The 25924-nt window shown below is 36.8% G+C and overlaps 1 protein-coding gene across 4 annotated transcripts in view; it reads right to left on the reverse strand.

Moving 5' to 3' along the window:
- col14a1a (collagen, type XIV, alpha 1a) overlaps positions 1-25924 on the reverse strand; it is a 167416-nt gene that overhangs the window by 64273 nt on the left and 77219 nt on the right. For all 4 annotated transcript variants that reach the window (XM_028471081.1, XM_028471079.1, XM_028471080.1 and 1 more), the window contains 8 exons: positions 25769-25901; positions 23792-23914; positions 20885-21034; positions 17434-17550; positions 13090-13236; positions 11482-11556; positions 9517-9656; positions 4654-4777 (listed from right to left, as the gene is read on the reverse strand). In XM_028471081.1, coding sequence (XP_028326882.1) covers positions 4654-4777; positions 9517-9656; positions 11482-11556; positions 13090-13236; positions 17434-17550; positions 20885-21034; positions 23792-23914; positions 25769-25901 — 1009 coding nt within the window. The remainder of the gene's footprint in view (positions 1-4653; positions 4778-9516; positions 9657-11481; positions 11557-13089; positions 13237-17433; positions 17551-20884; positions 21035-23791; positions 23915-25768; positions 25902-25924) is intronic.

Here is a 25924-nt window from a genome sequence, read left to right on the forward strand (position 1 = left end):
CATTACAACATGTAAAGTGTGCTATATAGTTATACCATTGGATATACATTTTCAAAGATTGTGCTTCAACATGAAGTCAAATTCCAACTCACACATGTGAACATAACGAATTTGAAGTTTGCGACCCCTTTAGCTGCATTAAAATGTGGTGTGAATGGATCTGAAAACACATGATGGCCAGCTACTCTTTTCAAACCAAACCGAAAGTCTTACATCACATCATCACAGTCTCTGTTTTACCCAGAGCTGTCAGCGATGACAAATGATGAACTGCCTGGCCTGTAAAATGTTGTGTCAGATTATTACTACATCTGTTTCCACACTGTCCTCTGAGACTGGAATTACAGCAACCAGTCAAGCATGAAGTGACTCATGGGACGACCGTCGACAAGATAGAAGAGAAGCTCAGTAGATACTTTAGAGGAGGAGAAGTACCATAGGAGGAGAGAGACAAATGGTACAAACACATCACAACAGTTTGGATTCACACACACACTAGAATGAAAATAACAAACACATACAATTTACTATTTGACTACTTTGCTCTCCCAAGCAAAGAAAAAAGTAACTTTAGAAGCTAATATAGCTCAATTTCTCTGATCAAAAATATTATCAATAAATTACAAATTAAATTCTAAAAATTATATGAGGCAGTTTTTGTCAGTTTGTGTGGTCAATGAGACTAAATTACACATTACTTCAAGAACCAAATAAAAATAAATACAAAAAAGCAAATACGTTAAATAAACAAACATTTTTATAATTTTTTTTCCTTTTTTTTAATACTTTATTGCATTAATTAACAAGCAAAATGTCAATTTCACAGACAACTGTCATCAAAAGTACACATAATTTTCTTGTATATACAACACAAAACAAACAAAAACAGAACAAATAAATAAACAGGGAATAAATAAAAAGTGTAAGTGCCTTTTTGTCACACGACATTTAATGAAATTATGTAATTGTGAAGTGTACTTTTTGATTCATGTTTTCCAAGTTATCCCTAATTGTTAATGGTATTATTTCACCATCTAAAGTTTGCTTTACCTAAGATTTGTTTGGGGTGAGATTTGTTGTTTCCATGTCCTTGTCACCTGCTTCATGGCTGCAACACGTAAAACATTAAAAAGTGGAATATCCGCCTTGTTTATTATTAATCGTACATGTATTCTTAAAAGGTGTTCTAATGTCAGGTTTTGATTTAGTTCAAAGATATCTGTCAGTGCCTTCTCAATCTCTTTCCAGAATTTGCTCAAAGTAAGAAGCATATGTATATAATTTGCTTTTTCCTTTCCACAACCTCTCCAACATCAAAATGAATAAACATAAACATGAACACAAACAGAATTGTAAAATATAGCAATAGATTACTTTTGGTGCAACTTTTAAGGTTAGAAAACCAAACCACGGATCGAAAAACAATCACACATTTGATGAAAATTAGGCACCCAGTCAACTCTCCAAACCACCACAAACCTCTCACATGCATTTAAACAAGGGGAAGTGTAAAACCTGTGTCGTGTCCAAGGATAAAACGGGCAAAAATGATCATCAAAAACACATTTCTGCCATTAATAACTCAATAAAGACATGAATCACTTACATGTATGCATTTACTATCATGGGTCATGGGATGGTTTGCTGGAGTAAGTGTTTCCCACTCTGTCTATTCATACACAGCAGACACACCGCAGCTTTATCTGCAGCACCATTCCCTCAAAGATTAGTGCCGGTAAGTATTCTCTTACAACTAATCCCTCAAAGGAGAGCATCTCATTTACATAATATGTAGAGATAGCTGCACATATACCTAGAAGTTAACTTTCTGTTGCGCAACCAGTTATTTCAGCTCTTAAATCAACCCTCTTTGTTGTGCTATCAAGAATAATAAAATAAACAAACCCACTGCTGTCCTGTTGCTGAAGAAGCACTACACTGTTGGGACTGAACTGAGATCCAGAATGTAAAATGAAACAAGCTGCATACTAAACAAAGCATATCCAGTAAAAGTTTATTTTAAAAAAAAAAAAAAAAAAGTGAGGAAGAAGAAGTCTGATGCATCTTGGAAAAGCTATGGAGTATTAATGGATCAATGTGCAGAACCCCAGGGTCACAGGCAGGAGACTTTTACAGCTAGAATAGCAAACAGTTTTCAGGTCAACAAATGCAGTAACATTTCAACCCAATGACCCAAACACAGATTTACCATGTTTTCCATCTCTTGATATCATTTTTAAAAGATGCTAAGTTGCTGAGGTCATATGGTGTTTTTTTTGTGCCACATTTATGAGCAACTAATGCGCAGTTTCGAGCACAAAAACACGTTTTTTGCAAGAACTCAAAATTATATTTTGAGTAAAAGTTATGACAAAACAGAGCAGTTTTAGCAAAAAATAATCAATAACGTGCTCAAGAAATTATATTTCATGCTTGCTGATACATATAAGCATGCATTAACAACATTTTTCCTCATTTTCCCCCATGTGCTCTCTCACAGTGTTTCTACCCGTTCGCTCCTCTCTCTCTCTCTTTCTCAGTCTTGCACTCCCTGTGCGCTCAGCTCTGCCCGTACGCTCGCTCAACATGCCACAGACTTTCAATGTGCCACAAAGTCAACCAATCACAAATTCTGATTGGCTGTTTCAGTTACCAATCTGAACGTCGTAAGGAAGTGACTCCTCTCCTTCTTTTTTTTTTTTAAATTAACAATTAAAAACATCACAAAACAGTCACACATTTAAATGTGTACTATTAAAAGATTTAACAACCGTCGTATGGTGAGTTTTCATTCAACTATCACATCCCAGCAGCTCTGTCGTAAAGATTGCGAGTGAAGGAAGTGGGTTGAGGGCTAGGGTCACTTCCTATCGTTATTGAGTGTTGTTCGCTCAAACTACTCTGTTTTACACTTTATTATAACTTTTACACAAAATGTAATTTTGAGTTCTTGCAAAAAACATGTTTTCGTGCTCAAAACTGCACATTAATTGCTGATAAATGTCCATCCATCCATCCATCCATTCAACCCTTTAAACTTAGCACCTAACCATATGCAACCGTCTAATATGCACACCTGTGTGGAGACAAGGGGGAGGAGGAAATCCTACTCATTTTCAATGCACTTACACACTGACATGACAAGAAGGGATTTTGACTCACACAGACGAAGAGAGAGAACACAAGCCAAGTAACAAAAATATCATCAGACCAACTAAAGCAAAGAAAGCACCACAAAACAAACTGACCACAGCCATAAAAAGAGAAACAAAACACACCCAACAACCCAAATGCTTTTGAGGGAAACAGAGGAGAATTAAGTCAAAACAACAACACACTCGTGAAGTGAGACGTCAGCAAGGAGGAGTAAAGTCAGTTGATGGGATGATAATAAACAGTCTGGACCGTATCCATCTCTCATTCATTCTGCTTAAGGATGACAAGCCTAATGAGAGCAGGATGATAGGAAGCTTTATCAATGAGACGAAAAGGGGAGTGGCTGAAGCAAATCATGAGAGCTACAACATTTTATATCAAACTGTCAGCCTTCCTTTCTGTAAAAGTCAAATAAATGTATGTACAATGGACCCAAAGTAAACACACCATTTGTCTCATAGTACTGAAGTGTACCAAAGTATTTAACATCTTGATTTTCTAAGCTTTATACTCTTTTCAGCTACGGTTAAGCAGGAACATCCACTGCACTGTTTAACAGCAGGTTATTGTTGACTAGTTTAAATAAAATGTTTCTTACGTTCACAAACATTTTGTCATCAATTCCAATGGCTAAATAATTTGTTACGTGCCTTCAAGATCTGTAATAGTGACAGATAAACAGTCCACCAGAATGGTTTGGAGCTAATGTAAACATGAAAAATAACAGAAAGAGATTAAAACTAAAACCATTACAACTAACAGCTACACACTACGGTAAAATGCTATCGATTTCAATTTGGGCAACACTGTAAAAATAAAACAAACACATAAATAAAACGAGAATGTATTGTTTTGCTTGACAAATTCTGCTGCGGTGAGAAAATACTTGAGTCCAAAATCGTTGTAGTGCAGGTTTTATGTTGAGCAAACAAGAAGTGGCTAAAGAGCAGACATTAAAGGGCTTGTGGAGCGAGACAAAGACACGGGGACGAGGGAGGTGATGAAACTGTGAGTGTGAGATCTTCACTCTTTCCCTGTAACCTCTCTATACGAGGACACTTTTCTACTTTGCTCTGGACCACTAGTGTTTCATACAAGCAGCGTTTGATTTATTCAACCAGCAATTTACATCACAGTTCCCCTCAACTGTTTTTCAAACCCAGAATAGACGACACGTTTTATACTTTAACAGTGTAGGTTTAACATCCTTGAGACAAACTTGATAAAAAGTGCCAGACTTGCTTGAGAAAAGTGAAAGTTATTATCAAACATTAACACCAAATCTACTGAGGTCATTCTAATCTACTTGACTGAGTGTTAAGGTTGAGCTTTAAAGATCAGTCATGCTCAGAGAAAAGCACTTCTTTCATTATCGTGCCTTCAGAACCAATTCCCAAAGTTTGGTCTGTAATCACAGACTTTAAACAACTTTGCTCGGACAACAAGCCGAAGGTAATTTCAGACTACGGTTATCTTGGGTTGTATCTGATTGCTGACCTGTCTTGGTGTTTCCTCCTTTGTATCTAATCTTCTGAATAGCTTCCAGCAGTGCTTGCTTGTTGCCATGGGAACTCAGCTGGAACTCAGTGCGAGCGTCGTCGCTGAACTGAGCGATGGCGACCTGTGATGAGACAATGAGGAGGTGACATGAGTTCAGAGCATATTTCAGGTTAAATAAGTTGAACTCCTATGATCTGAGCTCCTCTAGTCTTAACCTTATTGGAAAGAAACAACTAATTCACATTTTTGTATGAAAATTTGTTTTGTTTTGTCTAAAACATTTATCACAGCGGGGGCCACAAAAATGTGATTTATCAACATTTATGTCAGCATTTATAATATTGACCGATATAGGAAACACCAACAATGGGTTTTGTGTATTTGTTGAGCCATTTTAAAGTGTATTTTATGTGTTTTTGTTGTCATTTTGTATATTTCTCTGTAAATAATGGCCAGGTATACTCAAACCTAATACAAATAATGAAGTATACTGTAATACTCTTTTCTATATCAAAAATCTTCAGACTGTCCTACACAAACAACCCACACAGATTTTTGATTTATCCAAAATTGAGCCTACAGCCTATCAAAATGTTTGACATTAATGTGAACATTTTCAAATTCATGCTAAATATATATTTTTATGCTTATTTGAAAAGAAATTAGAAGATTGTTGTCATGATGGATGTATTAACCTTTTATCTCAAAAAATTTTACAATTGGTGTCAATGCAAAAATGGCATTTTTAAACATCTGTTTTTCACTTACAAATGCAGCCAATAAATCATTGTTAGAAACAAATCTCCATGCTGTCTAGATCAATATGTGTATTTTTGAATTTTCTGTCTTAATAACTGCATTTTTTGACAGCTGTTTGAAATCTGCCTTTAAACACTTTAAACAGCTGCTGTCTTGCACACAGGTGACTGGCTTGGTCAATGTATTTCCATGTCCTAATTAACTCAGTGACAGAGAATGTTCCATCATAAAATAGTTGATGATTAAATGTGTTTGTCTTATTGATTTTTTTACTAATCATTGCAGCTGTAGAATTGAGCAAGAAGAGGTTTTAAACATGCACCACACAGTTGTCTCTTGCTAATGAACTCACAGAGATAGATCATTGTCTCGACTGATAGAAAATGCTCATGACAATGTCACCTGTTTTTTAAAAAAACTTCCTATATACTATACCCTTGGTTCCCAAAATAGGGTGCGGGTACCCCCAGGGGTAAGCAAACTGTCATAGGGGGTATGTGAATGAAGATTAAAAACACTGACAACATTGGAAACCAGAATATAAATAGAGCAGTTAATGTTAATGCTAGGTTATTGTTATTGCTAGGGTAATACTAGGCTAATGCTAGGTTATAGTTAATGTTAGGCTAATGCTAATGCTAGGGTAATGCTATTGCTAAGCTAATACTAGGTTAAAGCTAATGCTAGGTCAATGTTAATGCTAGGCTAATGCTAAAATAATTCTATTGCTATGTTAATGTTAATGCTATTGTTAGGCTTATGCTATTGCTAAGCTTATGGTAATGCTGTTAAAGCTAAAACTACGTCAATATTGATGTTAGGCTAATGGTGATGCGAGGCTAATGCAATTGCTGTGCTAATGTCGATACGAGGTTAATGCTATTGCTTGGTTATTGCTATTGCTAGGCTAATGCTAAGCTAATACAGTACGATGCGGGCCAGCAACTGCATCCTCACTTGTATTTTTTTCAGTAAATGTAAATTTTGTAGTTATTATTATATATTACTCCTCAACAGAATAGGTAAAATGCACTGTAGGGCTGTATATGAATATGTATATTACATTATTATGTTTTTAAGTGTGCAGGAGTAAGGGGTACATGACTTCAGGTTAAATGTCTGAAGGGGTACGGGAATGTGAAAAGTTTGGGAACCACTGCACTATACCTTACAAAGAGGGCTCGTCTTATGATTGAGAGTCAATGAACCCTAAATTGATGGCAATGATCAGCAATAGCGTGTTACATGGCAGCTCTGTTCCATTGGTGTTTGAATGAGCTGATATTGTAAAGGCCTTGGGAACTACTTGGTCATCAAAGCGCTTCATAAATCAAGTCAGTTCACCATTTGCTCAGAATTGCCTAAAACTGTCTGGCCCCGGCCATTGCTGCGCATCAGCAAATCCGTTTGTAAGTTTAAAAAAAAATATATATATATATTTTGTGTAATTTTGGAGTAAATTTGTCCATTAATTTGCCCAAGTCTGGTGTTAAAGAAAAAGAAAAGCCTCAATGTCAATTTTCTAGGGTCAAACCACCAAATACACACCTTATTATCAACTATCAACATGAGTAGTAAACAAATGTTTAGTTAAGGCTGTAATTATACAGTTATGGATGGTTAACCAGGTTTTGGTACATCGTCGCCCGCAGTCTAATGTTAGGCTGGTGGCTTCTTTGATGATAGTATGTAAGACATTTACATTTACATAAATTTAAAAAAAAGCTTTCAATGCCTTGCTTTTGGAAGCAGAATCATGGTTACTGCTGATGTTTGAGCTTGTTTACTGAAGGATATTAAATAAACTCATAACCACCGTTTCTGGGATACAGTTTACTGAAACGCGTGTTCTCAAATATCCAAAGCTAGATGTACAGTATATTCAATCTGAATGCCCTACTCTAGGAAAAAGCAGATAACTGTCATTACATTGGAGTGCTAATGGGGCGGTTTCCAGCTCAGTTCAGCCTAACAAATCCTCTTTTAACAGCACAGCCAATTTTCTCACCTTACAGCCTGCCGGTAGCTGGAGGCCACAACAAGTAGTGCAAAGTACCCAACAGTCAACAGTACACAAATGAAACAAAAAGGGACAGCAGGCAACTCTACGGTGTGACAAATGAACCAGCTGAGGTCTGCTGACAAGAGAAAGTAAATGAGTTCACAGTGACACTAGGGACTGAATGTCCTGAGTTACTATTGATGAACCTGATAAAGGAGTCGGAGCTAGCAGAGATTGGTAATATTCAGTGTTGTGATAAAGCACACAGCTCATGGTGGAACCAAATTAACAGCTTCTTAGCACACAGCAAAGCCCCTTTCTGTTGGTCCCACATTCAACTAACTTATTAAAACCACCACTCCTTCCACAAACCTAATGTGTTCTGGCACCAAACACCAGGGCAGCAAATAGAGTTAATCGAATGTTGCTCAGCGAGAAAAAGTGTTTCAAGAAAGTAAAACTGGGAGTTTAAAGAACCTTCTCACTTTCCTGAACTTTTCAATGCTCAGGCAGTGCTGGTTTTTCAGAGGACTCAAAATAAATAAAAATACTATTTTTCTCCAAAGCATCCTCTCAGTGTGACATACTTCCAATCACTTTCCACTGGTACAGTATTTAGCTAGAGATTATTGTATGCAAAAAAACATACAAAATTCTGAGACTTGTTTTTAATCAGTGTTGTCAATAATATTTTACTTACAAACTCTTTACCCCCAAAATTATAGCTGATGTGTAGCAATGTTCAGGGCTGATCTAGACACTATAGAGATGTAAGTAATTTGTTTTTAACAATTATTTATTGGCTCCATAAGAGAAAAATGTATGTTTAAAAATGTCACTCCAATTGTTCGCGTACAAGCAAAATTAAAAAAATAGAATAAAAAATGTTTTTTAGATGAAATCTACCAAACCTCATCTTCTATGACTTCAAAATTTTATTTTGTTTTTTTTATTATCATTGAAAATGTCTTTAGCAAGAATTATATGTAAACAACACTGTCTGCAGTCAAACACTTTGATGCACTGTAGGCTCAATTTTTGAGAAATCAAAAATCTGTGAGAATCATTTGTATAAGACAGTGCTGTAGCAAAATTGGTGTCAATTGAGGAAAAACTGTGGGAGGAGATAGGTTTAATAAGTTGAGCAGTTTTGATCTTCCTTGATTACGACATTTGTTTCCAAAAACTTTCCAGAATTTTGCTCCAAAGCCAATTACCAAGTCTGCGATTGGGAAAACTAAAGTCATGTTCTGCCAAAGCCCCTCTGGACCAAAGTCCATTATCCCCCGATGGATGGGTCAAAGTTCATAGAGCAGCCAATGTGGCAAAGTGTCACCAACCAGAATCTCTATCCTGCACCACATTAATATGATAGTTGAAAGTATCCACATATCTATTTACTTATTATGAAAAAAGTGATAAAAAATTATAAAAGACACCAAAATACTGAACATCCAAGCACATTTTGAGAACATAAAAGCCTAGATGAGCTGTATATTTCTGCTTCTTAAACTGAAGTTACCTTATTTGGCCCAAAAACTATATATCTGAGCAAATAACTCTCCACATATTGCAGCTAATATCTCCAAAATCAGGGACAGAGTAATGCTTTATTGTCAAGATGTACCAGTAAGTCTATAAAAAGTCTCCAGTTAATTCAAGATACTGCAACAAGGATTCCAACATGTACTATCAAAAGAGTTTAGAACATATTTTGAAATTATTCTGTGAACAAACAAAACTCCAAATGATCAGGTTTCAGTACATATATTTATATAAAGACCTGTTACTGCTTTATTTTTACAGCAGAACACTTTGATCCCAGACAGATTAATTGTATAATATAAAAAAGTAAAATGGGAAGCAGAGCATTCAGCTAGCAAGCTTACTTTTACGACTAGATTTAAGACATATTAAGGTAATCGTACCGTCTTATGTAATCCTCAGCCTTTTTTTGTTATGCTGCAGTAGGCTTAGGCTACTGAGGAAGCTGCGCTCTCGATTACTTCCCCATTCATTTAAAAGTGATGTCGTAACCTTTAAAATAAACTCTCGTAAATATAAAAAGTGATCATGGGAATGGTTGTGAAATGACTGACCTGAGTGCCATCTGGTCCAATCAGCTCCAGCGATCCCATGGTACTGTAAAGAAAACGTGTGATTTTCATGAAGTTGTCGTCTCCAATAGACCAAGACCCGTCGACTAGGAAAACCAGATCAGCCTTTGCCTCCTTACACACTACACAAAAACATTGGGAAGACAAGCATATTTAGGTAAAATATAATGATATTTTGCAATGAAAATATAATTTCAAATTGAATGCAGACAGTGTTAAAAGGTAACACTGTCTAATGGTAAAATGTCTTACCAGTGCATCTTAAAGCTGCCCATTCATATCTGCTATAAAGTTGTTTGGTGGTTAAACTTATACCTTGTTCATTATCATATCAGCGCCCCAAATAAAACCAATAAAACAACGCTACTTCTCATAAGCTTAGTACCAGTGTTGTTGTTGGGTTTTTTTAATCCCCAAATGCTTCCTTGTGTTTTCATTCCACCTATTTATTCTACATTGTCATCACATCCTTTACCACTCTTTTTTCCACCTGTTGCATCACTTCATGGGAATTTATTTATGACCCTGTCACACACGCTTGTGTAAGTGGGAGGAGTTTAAAATGTAGCTTTCTTGTCCTACAAAAGGGAAACTCAAAAGGATAAACTTACAAATAATAAATTTGGAATTTTAAGGTTTATTTTCCAAGTCTAGTAATGTTTAAAAAGCTTTGTTTTAGAGGTTCCAAGCCACCCTACCCTGAAAAACATTTTGTTTAAAGTCTTAGCCTAGTGCTGGATTGATTTCTCTAATTTTGTGGAGGAATGCACAAAACTTCAGCCTGAAGTGAATGATGACATTAGCTTGACTCCGTCTCGACGAATAGGCTAATAAAAGGGGAGTGGGCTGGTATTGCTTCATTCTTGTCTGCGCCTGCAGTCTGTATTAGCATTAGAGTACATTTCACAGTAAAACTGAGCCTAAGCTCCCTGCTGCTGGTTTTCCATTTCTCTTATTTAAATGCAACCTTCTGGATTTTCAATTGACCATACAAAAGATTTTTCCAATTTTTCTACATGTCCACATTCAGCAATTGATATACTCAGAGCGCGTGTGCGCTAAATATTTACCACTGCAATTATCAATCCAATGTTGATGCAGGGTTCCTACAGCTTTAGTCAAATTAAATTAAATACTTTTTATTGCCATTTGAAAGTACGTTAAAGACCAAGTTCACAGTAAACATAATCGAGGGGGAAAAGTGCAACATCAATTGCATTGTTTTTTTTTTCTAGTTTCTAAGTGTGGAGTGAAAGACTAATGCCATGTGCCAAGTGCTTTGAGTCACCAAAATAAAGTGCTATGTAAATCTAATGCATTATTTTATTATTATTATTATTATTATTATTATTATTAGTGCTGACTTGCAACTGGCAGCCCCCAAAGTAAACACAAAAAAATGCATGAAAGGACTTTGATGATGAATTTGACGTGGCACTGAGTTGGAGAAGCCACGCCTCCAGGAAGCTCTCTGCTGTGATTGGCATGTAAATAGACAGGCCCATGAAGATGAGCATTTCAGCGTCCTTTGTGCAGTGCTATGTATGTCTATGCACTGTATGTACTGACAAACGCCCCGCCCCCACGCTGTGTCTCGTGTTTATAAAGCAGCATGAGCTGCAGAGTGGGTGGGAGGACGGTGGGCCGTCCTCTGGCTTTACGTCACCATGCAGGGAGGAGGAAGTCAGTGTCCTGTCTATAGACACGCCCACTCATGAATATGCATAAGTAGGCCACAAATCAGCCTGTTTGTGTAGAGTTGCTCAGAAAGGGACTTTTCAGAGGCTAAAATAAACCTCAAATACTATGTTTTTGGGGTTCTTAAAACAAATGAAGATGAGTGAACAACAGCATGACATGGGACCTTTAATAAATGTGGTTTTATTTAACTGAATAGTTACAAACTTGCTGGTGGCAACGATGATGTGTATAAATCTTGATGCTCACCTTCTTTAGAAGGTGGGATGGTGGGTGGAGGGTCAGTGGTGGGAGCTTCAGTTGGAGCCTGAGTGGGCGCTGGCACTGCAGAGAGACACAAATGCACAACACAACATAACATCAATCATGATGACAAGTGGCTCTATCCCAGGGCCTGTCTGCTGACCACACATGTCCGAGTGTGTTTGCTGATGCGTACAAATAAATTGGCACATTGAACTGTGACAGAAAAGCCTTTTTTTTAGGTGAGTCAGTGCTTTGTTCTATTCTGTAGTGTGTTTTCACCAAATAAAATCATTGTTTGCCCACATTTTCTATCATGTATTGATGAGGGTGGGACAATATTATAGTTTTAATTGTTACTAATAACAAAAACTATAATTAATCTCCAGCAGCTTGTCTTTGGATATAAAAAACTGCTTTGCGAAGATTCAGTCTTCACAAGGAGCACTACCCCCCTAATTTATTTATTTTCTTTTTCTTTAATTATTTATTTAAAATTATTATTATTATTTTTTATTATTATTTTTTTTTTTCTTACTTGTTGTCCATGTAATATAAAATTGTAAATAAAAAGTATTAAAAAAAATAAATAAATAAAAAAAAAAAACTGCTTTGCTGTTCAGTCATTGTTATTGAAAAAAGATGATTAAATAGATGAAGAGACCAATAATAACTCATTAAGATAAAGTGATGTCATGCAGATAAATGAGGAATCAAATGTATTAAATAAATCATTTCAGATCCTGTTAGAATAATAAACCTTCAAAAGTATCTTGTGGTGCCTTTATTCAAAAAAGTTATTTTAGGTGTATTTCCTTTATCTAGGAGAAGCTGATGTGGCATTAAAGGTAGATCTCACTGTGGAAGTTACCTGCAAGCCTTGAGTTAAATTAGCCCGAACACCTGAGTGTGCAATGGAAAAAAACAATTTTAGGGTAACAGTCCCAGACCGTTTGAAGCATTGACAGGAGAGACAGATGTGTGGTAGATTGTTGTAAGTGAGAGACGGATGAAGGAAAATTTAGAAAGAAAGCGGAGAAATAAGAAAACAAAAGTGGAGAAACAAATTAGGCAAAAGGAGACATGGGGGAAAAAGAGGGATGTGGGCGTAACACTGAAATGACAATTGGGTAAACAAATCTATGGAAAAAGAATAGAATATGTGCACGATTAAACAAAAAAAAACCTGCAACACCTTCCATAGACTCAAACTAAATACAGTAAAACTGTTGCTTAAGTGTTCAGATATGATTTAAGGCAAAGTAGAAAAAGTAATAAATTAATTTGGCAGTAGTTTTACTGAGAACAACAGACTTGCAAAGAGAACAATTTGATATTTGAAAAAAATAAGGACTTTTGGTGAATATGTGGAAATTTATTTGCATTTTTAAATTGTTAATGTAAAATATTTTTTAAAAGTAGTTTAGTAATTTTTTTAAATTGGTACTTTCACGTTTATTGTTGCTACAAGAACCGTCTATCGTACATTTCTGCACATAACTGATCGTTTCTATAGCCGTGGAAACGTAATAATGGTTTTTCACAGAAGAATTAAATGAGACAGGACACTAGAAATGCACACATGCAGGAAAGATCTGAACCTTTAAAACATACACGTCATGTCGGTGATGGAAACTGGCGGTCCCTCCATTTCTTGCATTTGGGTGTGAACACTGATCTGGTATTGGCTGCTTGGAGTCAGATCGTAGAAGCACTGTCGGGAAGCTCCGCCTCCTAAGTTGACGTCCTCTCTCTGGCCATCTACAAGCAAAAAACAAAATAAAAGAAATTGACTTAATGGAATCTAAACTCAAGAATTATTACATTTAAAACTTAAAAAGATCAAATGTTAAAGCGTCAAATGTTTGTGCCCCCCAAAGGAAATCCCCAAAACTTGTATTTCAAGAAGTTAGAAGGAATATGAAGCACAACATAACACACAAAATTACTCCTAAACACACAAATCGGCAGCAAAATAAACAAAAAAATCCCAAAATACATAAAAACACTGATAAAAAATAAAATGACAACAAAGACCGCTTCAACAAACAAAATTACTACAAAAACACACAAAACAACAACATGGAAGTAATAGCTTCACCACAAACTGTTAACAAAATTACACAAAATGACAGGAAAACACAGAAAACAAAAAAAAAATAATAATACAGAACATGACCCCAAAAATGCACAAGAACACAAAAAATAACAAGAACACACAATGACAGATAGACAATGATAGAGTTGTCTATCCATGGTTAGACACTCCTCAGGAACAAAGGACAGATAGTTTGCTCACAGTTACATTGGAGTTTAATCATTCTTTAAAATGACATTATAAAAAGGACTAGGAATACAATGTTTTACTTTAGGGTGAAATTGTCCATTTTTTACTTGGTTTTGTATGATCACTGAATCAGTGATTTTATATGTTTAACATCCCTGATTTAAGCATAATAATGTACAGTGGGGCAAAAAAGTATTTGGCAGCCACTGACTGAGCAAGTGAAGAAGATGAGAAAGGCTTGTCATACGTTTACTTTAACTGTGAGAGACAGAATGTGAAGTAAAAAGTTCAGGAAATCATAATGTATGATTTTTAAAGAATTTCTTTGTATAATGGTGCAGAAAATGTATATTTGGTCACGTTTCATCTTCAATGCTCCCACTGATGGAAGGAGGTTTTTGGCCAACATCTCACCATAAATTGTCCCATTCATCCTTTGCAGCCCCAAAGCATAATGTTTCCACCCCAGGCTTTACAGTGGGTATGGTGTTCTTGGGATGCCACTCAGCATTCTTGTATACCACACGAGGTGAGATCTTCATTGTGCTCCAAATCGATGTAGATGGTCAGTGATCTTGTATTTCTTTCATTTTCAAATAATAGCTCCAAAAGGCGTTGCCTTCTCACCAAGCTGTTTGTCTATTGTAGATTGGCTCATCCCAGTGTTGTGCAGGTCTACAATTTAGTCCCTGGTGTCCTTAGACAGCTCTCTGGTCGTGGCCATGGTGGAGGTTGGAGTCTGACTGTTTGAAGGTGTGGACAGGTGTCTTTTATACAGATAATGAGTCTAAACTGATGCCATTAATACAGGTGATGAGTGGAGGACAGAAGAACTTCTTACTACTTTTTCTCATCTTCTATGTAGAATAGTGAAACTTGTATAGAAACAACCATGCTCCACCCTCCCCTCCCTGTTTTGAAACCTATGTCCCTTACCGGTATCCTCGTGAACGCGCCCAACTGTGGAACTCTGCAAAATTAACGGGAAGCGATTCTTCGCCTTTACAATAAGCGTTGACTAGGCCACTGGGAGTGAGACCCAAGGCCAAGGTAGGCTGACTTGATAATACTGTATCATGTTTTTCTGCAGTCAGTGCCTTCTCCTCGCCCTTCTCTTTCTGCTCTGTTTCAGGTGTTGTGAAGCTGATGATGGCAGTTCCTGATCTGTGGTTCGGGGCTCAACTAGTCTGGGACACTCTGATGTTCTATCTCTCTATCCTGTCTTGTTCTACCTTCTGTTCACTAACCCCAACCAGTCAAGGCAGATGGCTGCCACCTGGTTCTGCTGGAGATTTCTTCCTGTTAAAAGGGAGTTGTTTCTTTCCACTGTCACTAAATGCTTCGTCATGTGGATCTTGTTGGGTTTTTTCTTTCTTATTATGAATTTTGTATTTTGATAAGCACATTGAGATGACTGTTGTGATTTGCGCTATAGAAAAAAAGTTGAATTTAATTGAATTGGTACCAACAGCTCTGTCCGTTAGACTTATTCTGATGCTTAGTGGGTGCGGGGAGGCTCACAACAAGCAGGAAGTTAGTGAGCAAGGTGATATTTAATCCTCTCCTAACATACAGCCTGGATGCTGCACTTTATCACTGAGGAAGAGGTTATACACGGCTACTTCGCACCGAGAGCAAAGAAAATGTAAACAGACCTGTTACGCCTCACCCTTCACAATGTACCATTTTTTTAAAGCGACAGGCCATGCCGATCAACAAATCTGTGTCATTTCTTGATAAAAATGGCGGCTCTTCATAGCTTATGCCCTAAGGTATAAAATTGTTCAAAAAAGTCCGATTAATGTGATGAAATGTGTTTGTTCTTGGGGTTCCTAAATCTTTAACATGCGATTGATCTGTTTCAAGAATGATTTCTGTTTCGAAGCTGCTTCCCTTGCTCCTGCAAGCTCTGTAAGGTGTCTTGTGTTTGAGTGAGGCTGGCCTTCAGGGTGGACATTTTAAGATTTTTGGCCTGAAGTTTTCTCTCTGCTTTATCCAGCTTGGTTTGTGGTTGCACCAGGTTTTGCTGGGACTGGCTCTCATTATTGGAGTGAGTTTGCTCTAATATAGCATTCTCCTCTACCAGTTGGTCCCTACATCTCTACTTTGAGCATTACCGCTACACAACTACAGAGCTCTTTTCTACACCGCATGTACTACTTGCTTCATCCTTTTTGAATGCAAAAACACAAGGGAAAATAAATTGATTTTTCTTTTGATAACAACTCGGATCCAACCATTATTTTTGATAATACCTCTCTTCCAAACACGTTTTGTAAAATATAAAATGAAAACATAAACCACACACTGTGTGTGATGAACCAAAAAATAACTTATGCCCAATGACACATGCTGGTTTGATCTTTGTGTGATAGTAAACATGAGGAAAAAGTTTCAGATTGGAGTCTGACTTCAGCCAAATATTATCAGTGCAGTAAAGAACGTTGTTTACCAAATGTATTCCTTCACTTGAAGCAAATGGAAGTTCTTTCAAACAGGGATGGAACTGGTGAGAGGAGGTCGTAGTTTGTCTGAATCCTAAAACATTTGTATTTTATGTTCCCTCAACAACTTTTCCATTATTCCACATTAAGTACCCCTTTGGTTCAACCTATCTCTTGTTGTAAATGTATGTTTCACGTGCCACGTGGCTGTGCTTAACCCTCTCTTGTGTTAACAGCAATTATAACTAGGTGTTTACAGACATTGAGGCATGCCTTAATTGAATTGTGGCTCTTTCGGCGGCTTCACTTTTTATTGAGCCGCGTCACTCACTGTCTGTGTCTCGGCTGCTTGAAACTAATTGCAGGGCAGAAGTGTAAATAGGCTTGTAAAATGACTCAGGAAATGTTACGACTAACTTAAAAATAAATTGACATTTGACATCCCTCTTACAATTTCTTGTTACCCAGTCTTCACTTTAAAGCTTGTTTTAGAAAACACTGCAATTATCAAATCATATCAAACTTTTTCATAGCATTCATCATAGCAACCAGAATGAAAACTTTATGAGGTTATATGAGTAAGATGTCTCACTTTGGGATGCAACCTCTGTCTGCATTCCTCAGAAGCATTTATTTCAATCTGCCCATTCTATTGGCCGGTGAAGCGCCTCTGTCCGCTAGCAGGTCACCTACCTCCTAGAAAACGAGGACACAGACAGACGTGCACCATTCAAAATAAGCACCTCTTCTCCTCGTTTGAGCAAGAAGGGTAGTCTGGTGGGACATCTCACTCATGTTACTCATAGAACCGGGGTTATATACATAACCTAAAGTTCTATTTCATAATATTTCATGAGATGTTTCACTATGGGATATGGAAACTCACAACCTTCGGCACAAAGGCCGGGATAGGTCTCAGGATGATCCTCACATCACCCGGGAAAAGCTAAGCGCACGACGAATGAACCGAGAGCGCATGGATGTCAATGACCCTCTTGGCCGAAGCCAGAGCCAGTAACAAGACAGCCTTAAGAGAGTGGAGGGAATCAGAGCCGTCCGTAATGGGCCCACAGCTGCCGTACCACCTCTGGGTGGAGCATCCATTCCCTGTAAAGCGGCGCGCCCCTGGATAACAGGGTTCTTGTTCTGGTTATTTGTCAGAAGCTCACCGCTATCAAACAGGCTCTTAAACGTGTGAAAACTTCGCCCAAACGTAGACATACTTACTGAGAGTAGACTGTATTGATACTCTGTACAATGTAGCATGAAGAAGAGGTTGCCATTGGACACACATGCTGTTGGGACGAATCTGGTAGGATGACAATTCAGAGATGCCAAGAAACACTAAAGAGAGACAAAAAAGGAGACGTAAAAAACACTCATGTTAAGTTTAGTCCAACACTTCAGGTCAAACTACATAATATTGCACATACATGGTTAGTTTAAATGCAGCTGGTTGAAAAGGGGATACAATGTAAACACATCTGCTCATATATTGTACAGTAGCAATGCAAATGTGGCATTGCTACTTTACTACTACAGCTCCGAAACTTTTAGACACAAAGCAAAAACTGAAAAAACAAAAGAGTAGGCCTGTTTCTTACTGAGGGAGTGCATAGATAAAACTTTCTTCTTTCATGTATGTTTTTCACTCATTCTCTCTCTTTAGTTTCCCCTCGTTAACAAAGTTTGCTGTTGATGTAAAAAAAAAAAAACTTGGCTCTTGTAAGACTAATAGATGCGTTACTCTGAGAACATATGGCAGATGCCTCATTTACTAGTAAATAATGCACACAGCAGTTTATCCTTCCTTTCAATGTCATGCAGAAATGCATTGAAAACAGACAATGTACGAAGTATTTAGAAATCTTACACCGTGTTTTTAAGTCAGAAACAATATGACAGTCTGGTGTTTGTGGCTGCTGTTTGATTCTTTTAGTAATTACTGAGAAAATTATTAGGTAATTGTGCATTTAGGTAAGTGTATTTAATTAGTGTCTATACAGTTTTTTTATGCAAATATATCACAGTTGTGCAGAAATTACATAAAATTAATCATATTTTAAGACAACTGGGAGTTTAATTATTATCATAAATGCATGTATGTGTTATTTATGGTATGAACGCACTAGTAGTTTGTCATTCTAAGGTTGAAATGTTAATCTGCTCAATTTGAATAGTGAATAATAGAATGCATAGCCATTAATAAACCAGATATGCTCAAGAGGAATATGGATTACATTTTTTTTAATTTTTCATCAGATAACATTTGAAACATCTAAACATGAAACCCAATGTAATTTTTTATTTTTTATTTTTTTAAATTTCCTTTAAATTATTATTTCAGATCCAAACAAAAAGACCATCTTACCCTACAGGATAAATGATAAAACTGAGGCCAGTTTTCAGTCATAATTTCTGCTGTGTGCACATCATCTGGCCACATTTGCAGTCTAACTGCTTTTGTCAAGTTAGTGAGCTTTAAAACAAGTTTTAGCATGGTGCTTTTATTGGAGCAGCACTAGTTTAGAGTGTTAAAAAAGGTTTGCATTTGGGACCTTTTTTTTAGAAATGGATAAGTGGAGTCTGGATGAGGCTGTTGATTTGAAACACTCAAAATTATCTTTGCTGTGAGGCCAGCAAAGTCAGCAAACCATTGCTCACTATAGGGTGCCAGAGCACAGCCAGTGCTGCCAGATACAGCTGTTGACTTCTTGCCATGTCATTGTAAAAGCCAAATCAAAACCACACAGTAACAGTAAATTGTTATATGTAAAAACAGAGAAAAACCACATCCGTCCTTTTTTAAGATTAGGGTTAGGCACAAAAAAATTAGGTTTAGTGCCCCATGAAGTCCCTAACCGTAGATAAAAGAGTAGCATTAAACATTAAATTCAAGTTCTAGAAAAATATCGATAAAACCTGTTTGTTTTTGTAATGCATGTCAATGATTTGCTGTAGAGCAAATAAACAGAGAGGGGGGGAAAAGTATTATCTTAAATTGCTATCCCACATCACTCTTCCTATGGAAGGATTAACACGGTGCTACACCAATGCCCAAGTGCCAACTTTAAATATGGAGGGTTTTAAATCTACGTGTCTGAGACGGATATTTATCGTTCCTTCCTTATGAAAGCATATTTCAACACGAAAGATTTACATAGACAGGAAGGCATGAGGGAGCTGTAGCTCATCCTACACGGCTGTGATTAAAGAACAGATGAGGGATGGCCTCTCACTGCAGCCAATATTAAACACTTCTACATCATGAACAGTATTCCCTTTAATTTAGAGATCAGCCACAAATTAAATAAAGACAAATCACTTTGTAACATTGATACTCAAAGTTAGTAAATAATGTATTTGGTGTAATTTTCAGCATATGTCCAAGACAAATAATAATATAGTCAGGGGTAATTTCTTTGTTTTGGTGCTCAGGGAACTTTCAGGGTTAGTGCTTGGTACTCACTTTTTTTTTCCATTACTGTTCTGACAGGAGGAATGGAACAGTGGGGGGTTATACCTTAACTTCAACTGAAAAGTTCCCAATTAAGAGCTTTTTCAGCTTTTTAAGTGGCTCCTCAGAGTCTTTCTAGTTGTATAGTTATTCCTTAAATTAAGGTATTTTATTTATCTATGTATAAATATACACACACTGATAAAAAAAATAATAAAAAAATAACTAACTAATTAAATCTTTATCATTTAATTTGTATACCTAACATCTAACAGACTGCTAAATAATAGATGTTAAAAATTTCAAGGTGCAGTTGGTGTCACTGATGGATGGACTGCTCTCACGTGTCTGTGCAGGTTGTTTATGAAGCCTCTGTGATATGAAACATTAATATGGAAAACAAATCAGCACCCAATCAGTAGCCGACTACTGTCTTATTACAGGCCATTCCCAAATCTTAAGTGCACAAATTTGCGTTCCAACTTTTGATTTTGTGCACATTTTTGATTGTGCTCATGCATGAACAGCACTTAACTTAACATGCAACATGTTGGAAAAAGCAAACAGCAACATGTCATCAATAATAAGCTCCGACCAACCAACAAGATCGGTAACACAAACAAACCGACTTGAAAACGTGATGATTCATCTCAAGGGGCTTATCCTACAAATGAATAAATAAATTAATCAGAAAATGAATGTTAAGTGCAAGCCTCAGACCATGAAGCTTTAGAGGAAAAGCCTTCCAACAATCACTGGTACGGCAGCCTATGCAAAGAACACATGGAGGTGTCTTCTCTGTGCCTGCTTTTGGTTTCCTTCTCCCGCATTCACGACATGTTTGAAAGGAGACCATAAATCCCACATTAGATTTTGTTCCTCTACTGTAATCACATCTATATGCAAAAGGAATAGTGTTCATCATGAGTCAGTGGGGAAATATTAATATTCATATATCTTGTCTCTGAGTCTTAAATAAAATTAGAAGGTGAGGTATCAGCAGCAGATGACAGTGTATTGTATTTTTGCTTTCTCTTTACAGTCATAGTCTTAGCAATGGCAGTCTCTACGATGCTCTAAAAACTATCATTCAAATAGTCACAATATTCATAAAAAAAAAAAAAACTGCATTCTCATTTACTAAAGCTCCACTATGGTTGTATTTATGTGTGGGGAAAAATGTCAGTTATATGAGTTAATGCTATAGATGCTTATGCTTACATGTCTTGGCGTTTACCAGCAGCGGTTCACTTTGAGCTGTGGGGTAGGAGGCCGTCACCTCAACGCTGTACTCAGTTCCACTCAGCAAGTTAAGGAGAGGCAGGGAGGTGACATCATCACCCACTGTTTTTTCCAAAACTGGACCTTGAACTGTGACACACACACACACACACACACACCCACACACACACACACACACACACACAAAGGCATGTTTTTGCTAATTATGTGTGAACAGACTTATTCTAACTAATCAGACAAAAGAAAGCACAGATATAAAAAAAAACCTTGAAAAACATTCATAAAGAGTTTTCTTCTCTGTGTTTTTCTTCATTTTTTACATTCTTTATCAAATACTTGTCGCATCTCGACGGAATGTTGATCGTTTTAAAAACACAATTAAAGAGTTGTAAAGCAACTGGTTAGAATGGTAATGCATGTTTTGCATAAACATAGAGAGGTATGTAAATTTGTATGTTAATTTGTGCTATCTAGTGCAATTATATGTGTTAGATTGGAACTTTGAGATGATTCAGGTTTCAAGTTAAATATTTATTTGTGCCGTTGTGTTTTCTGCCACTTATCTTCTCCTAGCTGGACAGGCTGAGCACACCTCCGCAGGGATGAGGATAAATGCCTGAACCACCTCAACTGGCTCCTCTCGGTGTGGAGGAGCTGTGTCTCTACTCTGAGCATCTAACGGATGACCAAACTTCTCACACTATCTCTAAGGCTGAGCATGGTCACCCTGCAAAGCCATTTCAGCCACTTGTACTTGTGATCTAGTTTTTTCGGCCATTACCCTAAGCTCATGAGTCATAACCATAGACGAGGGTTGGAACGTAAATCACTCAATAAACTGTTACGCCCCAGTCTAGGAGGGCAGGGAACATAATATAAAAGTAACAAGGAATGGGAAATAAAACTCGGTCTCCAAAAACACTTTCCAAAGTAAACACAAACACAAATTTATTGACAAAAAGAGGCCTGACAAACAAATGAACCATGAAAGGAACAAACAATCTCAAAACTACCGACAGTATGTACCAGTGGAGAAACTATGACAAAGTGCAGAAAATATAGAAATAACACACACATAAACCAGTTTAAAAAGCTTTTTAAATCATATGTTGTTAGTAAGTATAAGAAAGAAGAGCAACAATTTTACCTAGGACAGCAATAATATAATATATAATATGTATCTCATGGTATAAAATATATGAATACTTAAACATAATTATTATTTTCTGAATTGCCATTCAATTCAATTGACGAAATTTGTGTCGTAAATATGCAATAGTATAATCTTATTACATATCATATACATTTATGTGTATGTACTGTATGTACGTGTGTACACATGTATATATGTTTGATATGAGTGTATAAACTGTATATATAAACTTGTGCAGAATATATATGGAATGTATATTGTGAAAATAGTAACATAAGTTAAATATTTTTGTGTGATATTATGTAGGGAACCTTGTTTTGTTTTGATGGGGTAGGTATATATATATATATATATATATATATATATATATATATATATATATATATAAGCTTTGCTTCAACCTACACCCTTTCGGTGGATGAATTGGACAATTGAGTGTTTGTCTGTACTTGTTTTTGTTTGTGAAGACCGCCAAAATAAAATTCAGATTCAATCACATAAGAGATGATGTTTGTAGTTTGTATTTGTGTCATGTTTTTACATATCTTATTGCATGGGTTTCAGTTATTTTATTAGTATATATATATATATATATATATATATATATATATATATATATATATATTTCAGTAGTGCATCAATTTATTTAAAGTAGGTTTGGGTATTAAGTGTCTCATTGTCTTCACAGCCCTTGTCTCCTCTCCTTTTTTCAGCTTTGGATTTATTCCGTTGCTTTGTTGTAGCTATTCTTTAGCTAAAGTTTAATTTCGTGTGTGGTTGTTCACTTCAGTCTTCTGTTTGCATCTGTTATATTTAACCTTTGATTAAACTTGGCTTAATCGATGTCACACTGTCTCTGCAGCCTGAGAACAGAACAGTCCTCAGAAGCAGCAATTAACAGTCACACACACAGACGTGTTAGTGTTCACTGGCTTGGTTTACATAAAGCATATTGTAGCTGTATATCTGTGTAGGAGGTCTGTGGGAGTTCGCATGCTTTTGTACACAGAGGGACTTTCTCTTCCTGCCACGTACAAGGAATCCAACAGCAAAAAAAAAAAAAAAAAACCACAGCTGAGGTACATTTATTCCCCTCTGTGAAATTTCTCAAATCACATTAATGTGGACTGTCTGCTTGAAGCTGTGTGATCAGACACTAAGTAATTGTGTTTAAATGTTAGAAAACAGACATGAAGGTAATAAAGGCCAGAGTTTTTGACTTGGAAAGATGAAGCGTGAACCGAGCTGTAGGAAAGAAAAACATTGGGTGCATGTGGTCGTTGGAATGTTTAATTGTCCTAACGTTTCAGGCTGAGGAGCCAAAACATGTTAAAAGCATTTAGCCTGATCTCTTTTATTTCTGTTACATGCACAAATTACTTGAACCTCAAACAGAACACTTATCCAGTTTTTGATGTCTATGGGTTACAGGACGTTTTCGGTTCTTGCTCCAACACACCTGAATCTGTGGAGTCCTGTTCTGCAGAAAGCATGATAAACTGCCGCTGACTGCAATCACGTTTGATAAAATTTGTGATGCCCGTGTGTACCAAGCGGGCTGCCATGATATACTGTACATAAAAAGATAAGCCTATTGGATACAAAGAGTTTTAAGAGTGTGCTACTGCCTGTTTGTCCCTGACAAAAAAAAATAACCATGAAAGTCTCAAAGGTTCCCAGAAGCATTCAGAAAAACTTTATACATGCACATGTGTGTGTGCGTGCACACTTACCATAAACAGGCTGGTAGACAATCCTGTAACCAAGGGTAGGAGAGGGAGGAGGGTCCCAGGTGATTTTGAAGCGGTTGTACCATTCTTCTGACACACGCACATTTTCAGGAGCGAAAAGTGGCACTGCCAAAGAGAGATAACATTAAAGAGGAGCAATGAAAATATTCCCACATTTATTGAATTTGTACTTATAGAGAGACGCAGTGTGTTCCAAACATCTGGCTTGTAGTGTACATTTTACTTCAGATACTTAAACAAAATTATAGCCGCTGTGCAGCAGTTGTCAGGGCCAGGCAATTTTTGACAAAAATTGAATAGTTGCATGAGCTGAGGCTTGAACTGAATATCTACAACATCAAAAAACATCCTCTATCTTACTGAGCAAATTGATAAGTAACTTCACTAAATGACTAATCCAGTCACCTGTGTGCAATCGAGCAGCTGTTAGCATTTAAAGGCAAATTTCAAAGGGTGTCAATTCAGTTAACAAGAAAAATCTAAAAATACACATTTGTTTTGTTTTAAACAATGACTTATTGGCTCCATGAGTCGAAAAACTGATTTTTGTATTAACTCCAACTGTTCACATTTGCGAAATTTTCCTATGCTTTTTTAAAAAAAAAAAAAAAAAAAAACTACTATGAAATAGTACACACACACACACACACACACACACACACACACACACACACACAATCACAATCTATTAACCGATGCTGTTGGTTATTAATAGTTATCTTTTCATTCAAATGCTGCTTTCAGGCAATATTTTGCAAACCTATACAGAAACTATAAAAAATTTTATTTTTGTTTGTATATTATTTATATTGTAGGCAAAATATTATATGCATAAATGTAATTGGAGTCTAAAACCTCAAAAATTGCACCACTTTAAAAAGAAAATAGACTAATATAAGACCTCTTTACATGGAGTATAAGACAAAAGAACAGTGGAAACTTTGGACATTTTTGAATCCTTAAATCTGTTGATTAAAGTAAAAGTACCCCAAGTATTTTTTTCTTTATGTACATATGTAAATTGTGTATGGCTGTAAATAATTTGTATGTTGTATATAAACGGGTAAATGTGTGAATTGTTTATATAGTAATAGCTGTATGGAGTGCACGTGTCACAAGAAAGTTAATTTGAGTTGTTCTGCGCTTGCGCGACAACGCACTGATGACGACATAATTGAAGATGGTGGCGGCCCGGACTCCGGCCGAGACTGTTTAAGTAAAACCTTAGAAGATGTGGATATAATGAAAAGAATGGAAGGACAGAAGCATAAACATGCAGACGTTCACACGGACACACACAGACTTATTAAACACACACGGACATCTGTAAACGCGGATGGCTGGCACTAGGACCCGGAGGCGGAGTAAACGTGTCCCTGTACTGCATGTACAGGCTGTGATATCACCAGTTTATCATTTCACCTGTTATTAAAGCTACTATCTTTACCAGGGAGTAAATATTTATTCCTGGTGATCGTTTTCTGGAGTTTTACTGGTCTTTTTACCAGTGAATAGCTCCTATCTCCCTTCAGCTCCGCAGCCCAAACTGAAACCGTAGCCAGACACACACACACAAACACTCATACACACACGTAAACAAACAGAGGAAGCCACGGAAATAAACTAGTGCGGGCATTTAGGAATCGAAAAATCGAAGTTTAAACATCAGCATAACGGTTTTGGAACTGGACGTTAGGAACCGGTTCCTATTTGGAACCACTTCTCGGCGCCCAACCCTACTTGCTGCCTATTAATTTTCCCATATAACGCGTCACCTTAGTCATCATCAGAACAGTTGCCCCAATTTGTCAGAAGCCGCCACTGAATCTGGCATGGGACTGGACCATGGTGCGGAATTTGGTAAAAAATAGAAAGAAGAAGATGGACGATAACTATAGGCCCCTAATTACTAATTATGTGCTAACAGTATTGCATAAGTTGGAGGGTTGTTTGCCTTACAGGTAGATCCTAATGCAGAGACACTGATGCCATCTTTTCCATCACTGTACACAGGTGTGACGGTCACTTTGTACTGGGTGTCTGAAAGTAAAGCCTGGAGCACTGCTCTTCTCTGGTCATGAGCAACCACCACCTAGGCAACACAAAAACACACAC

This window comes from Gouania willdenowi, chromosome 16, assembly GCF_900634775.1.
Source record: "Gouania willdenowi chromosome 16, fGouWil2.1, whole genome shotgun sequence".
Taxonomy (NCBI): Eukaryota; Metazoa; Chordata; class Actinopteri; order Blenniiformes; family Gobiesocidae; genus Gouania; species Gouania willdenowi.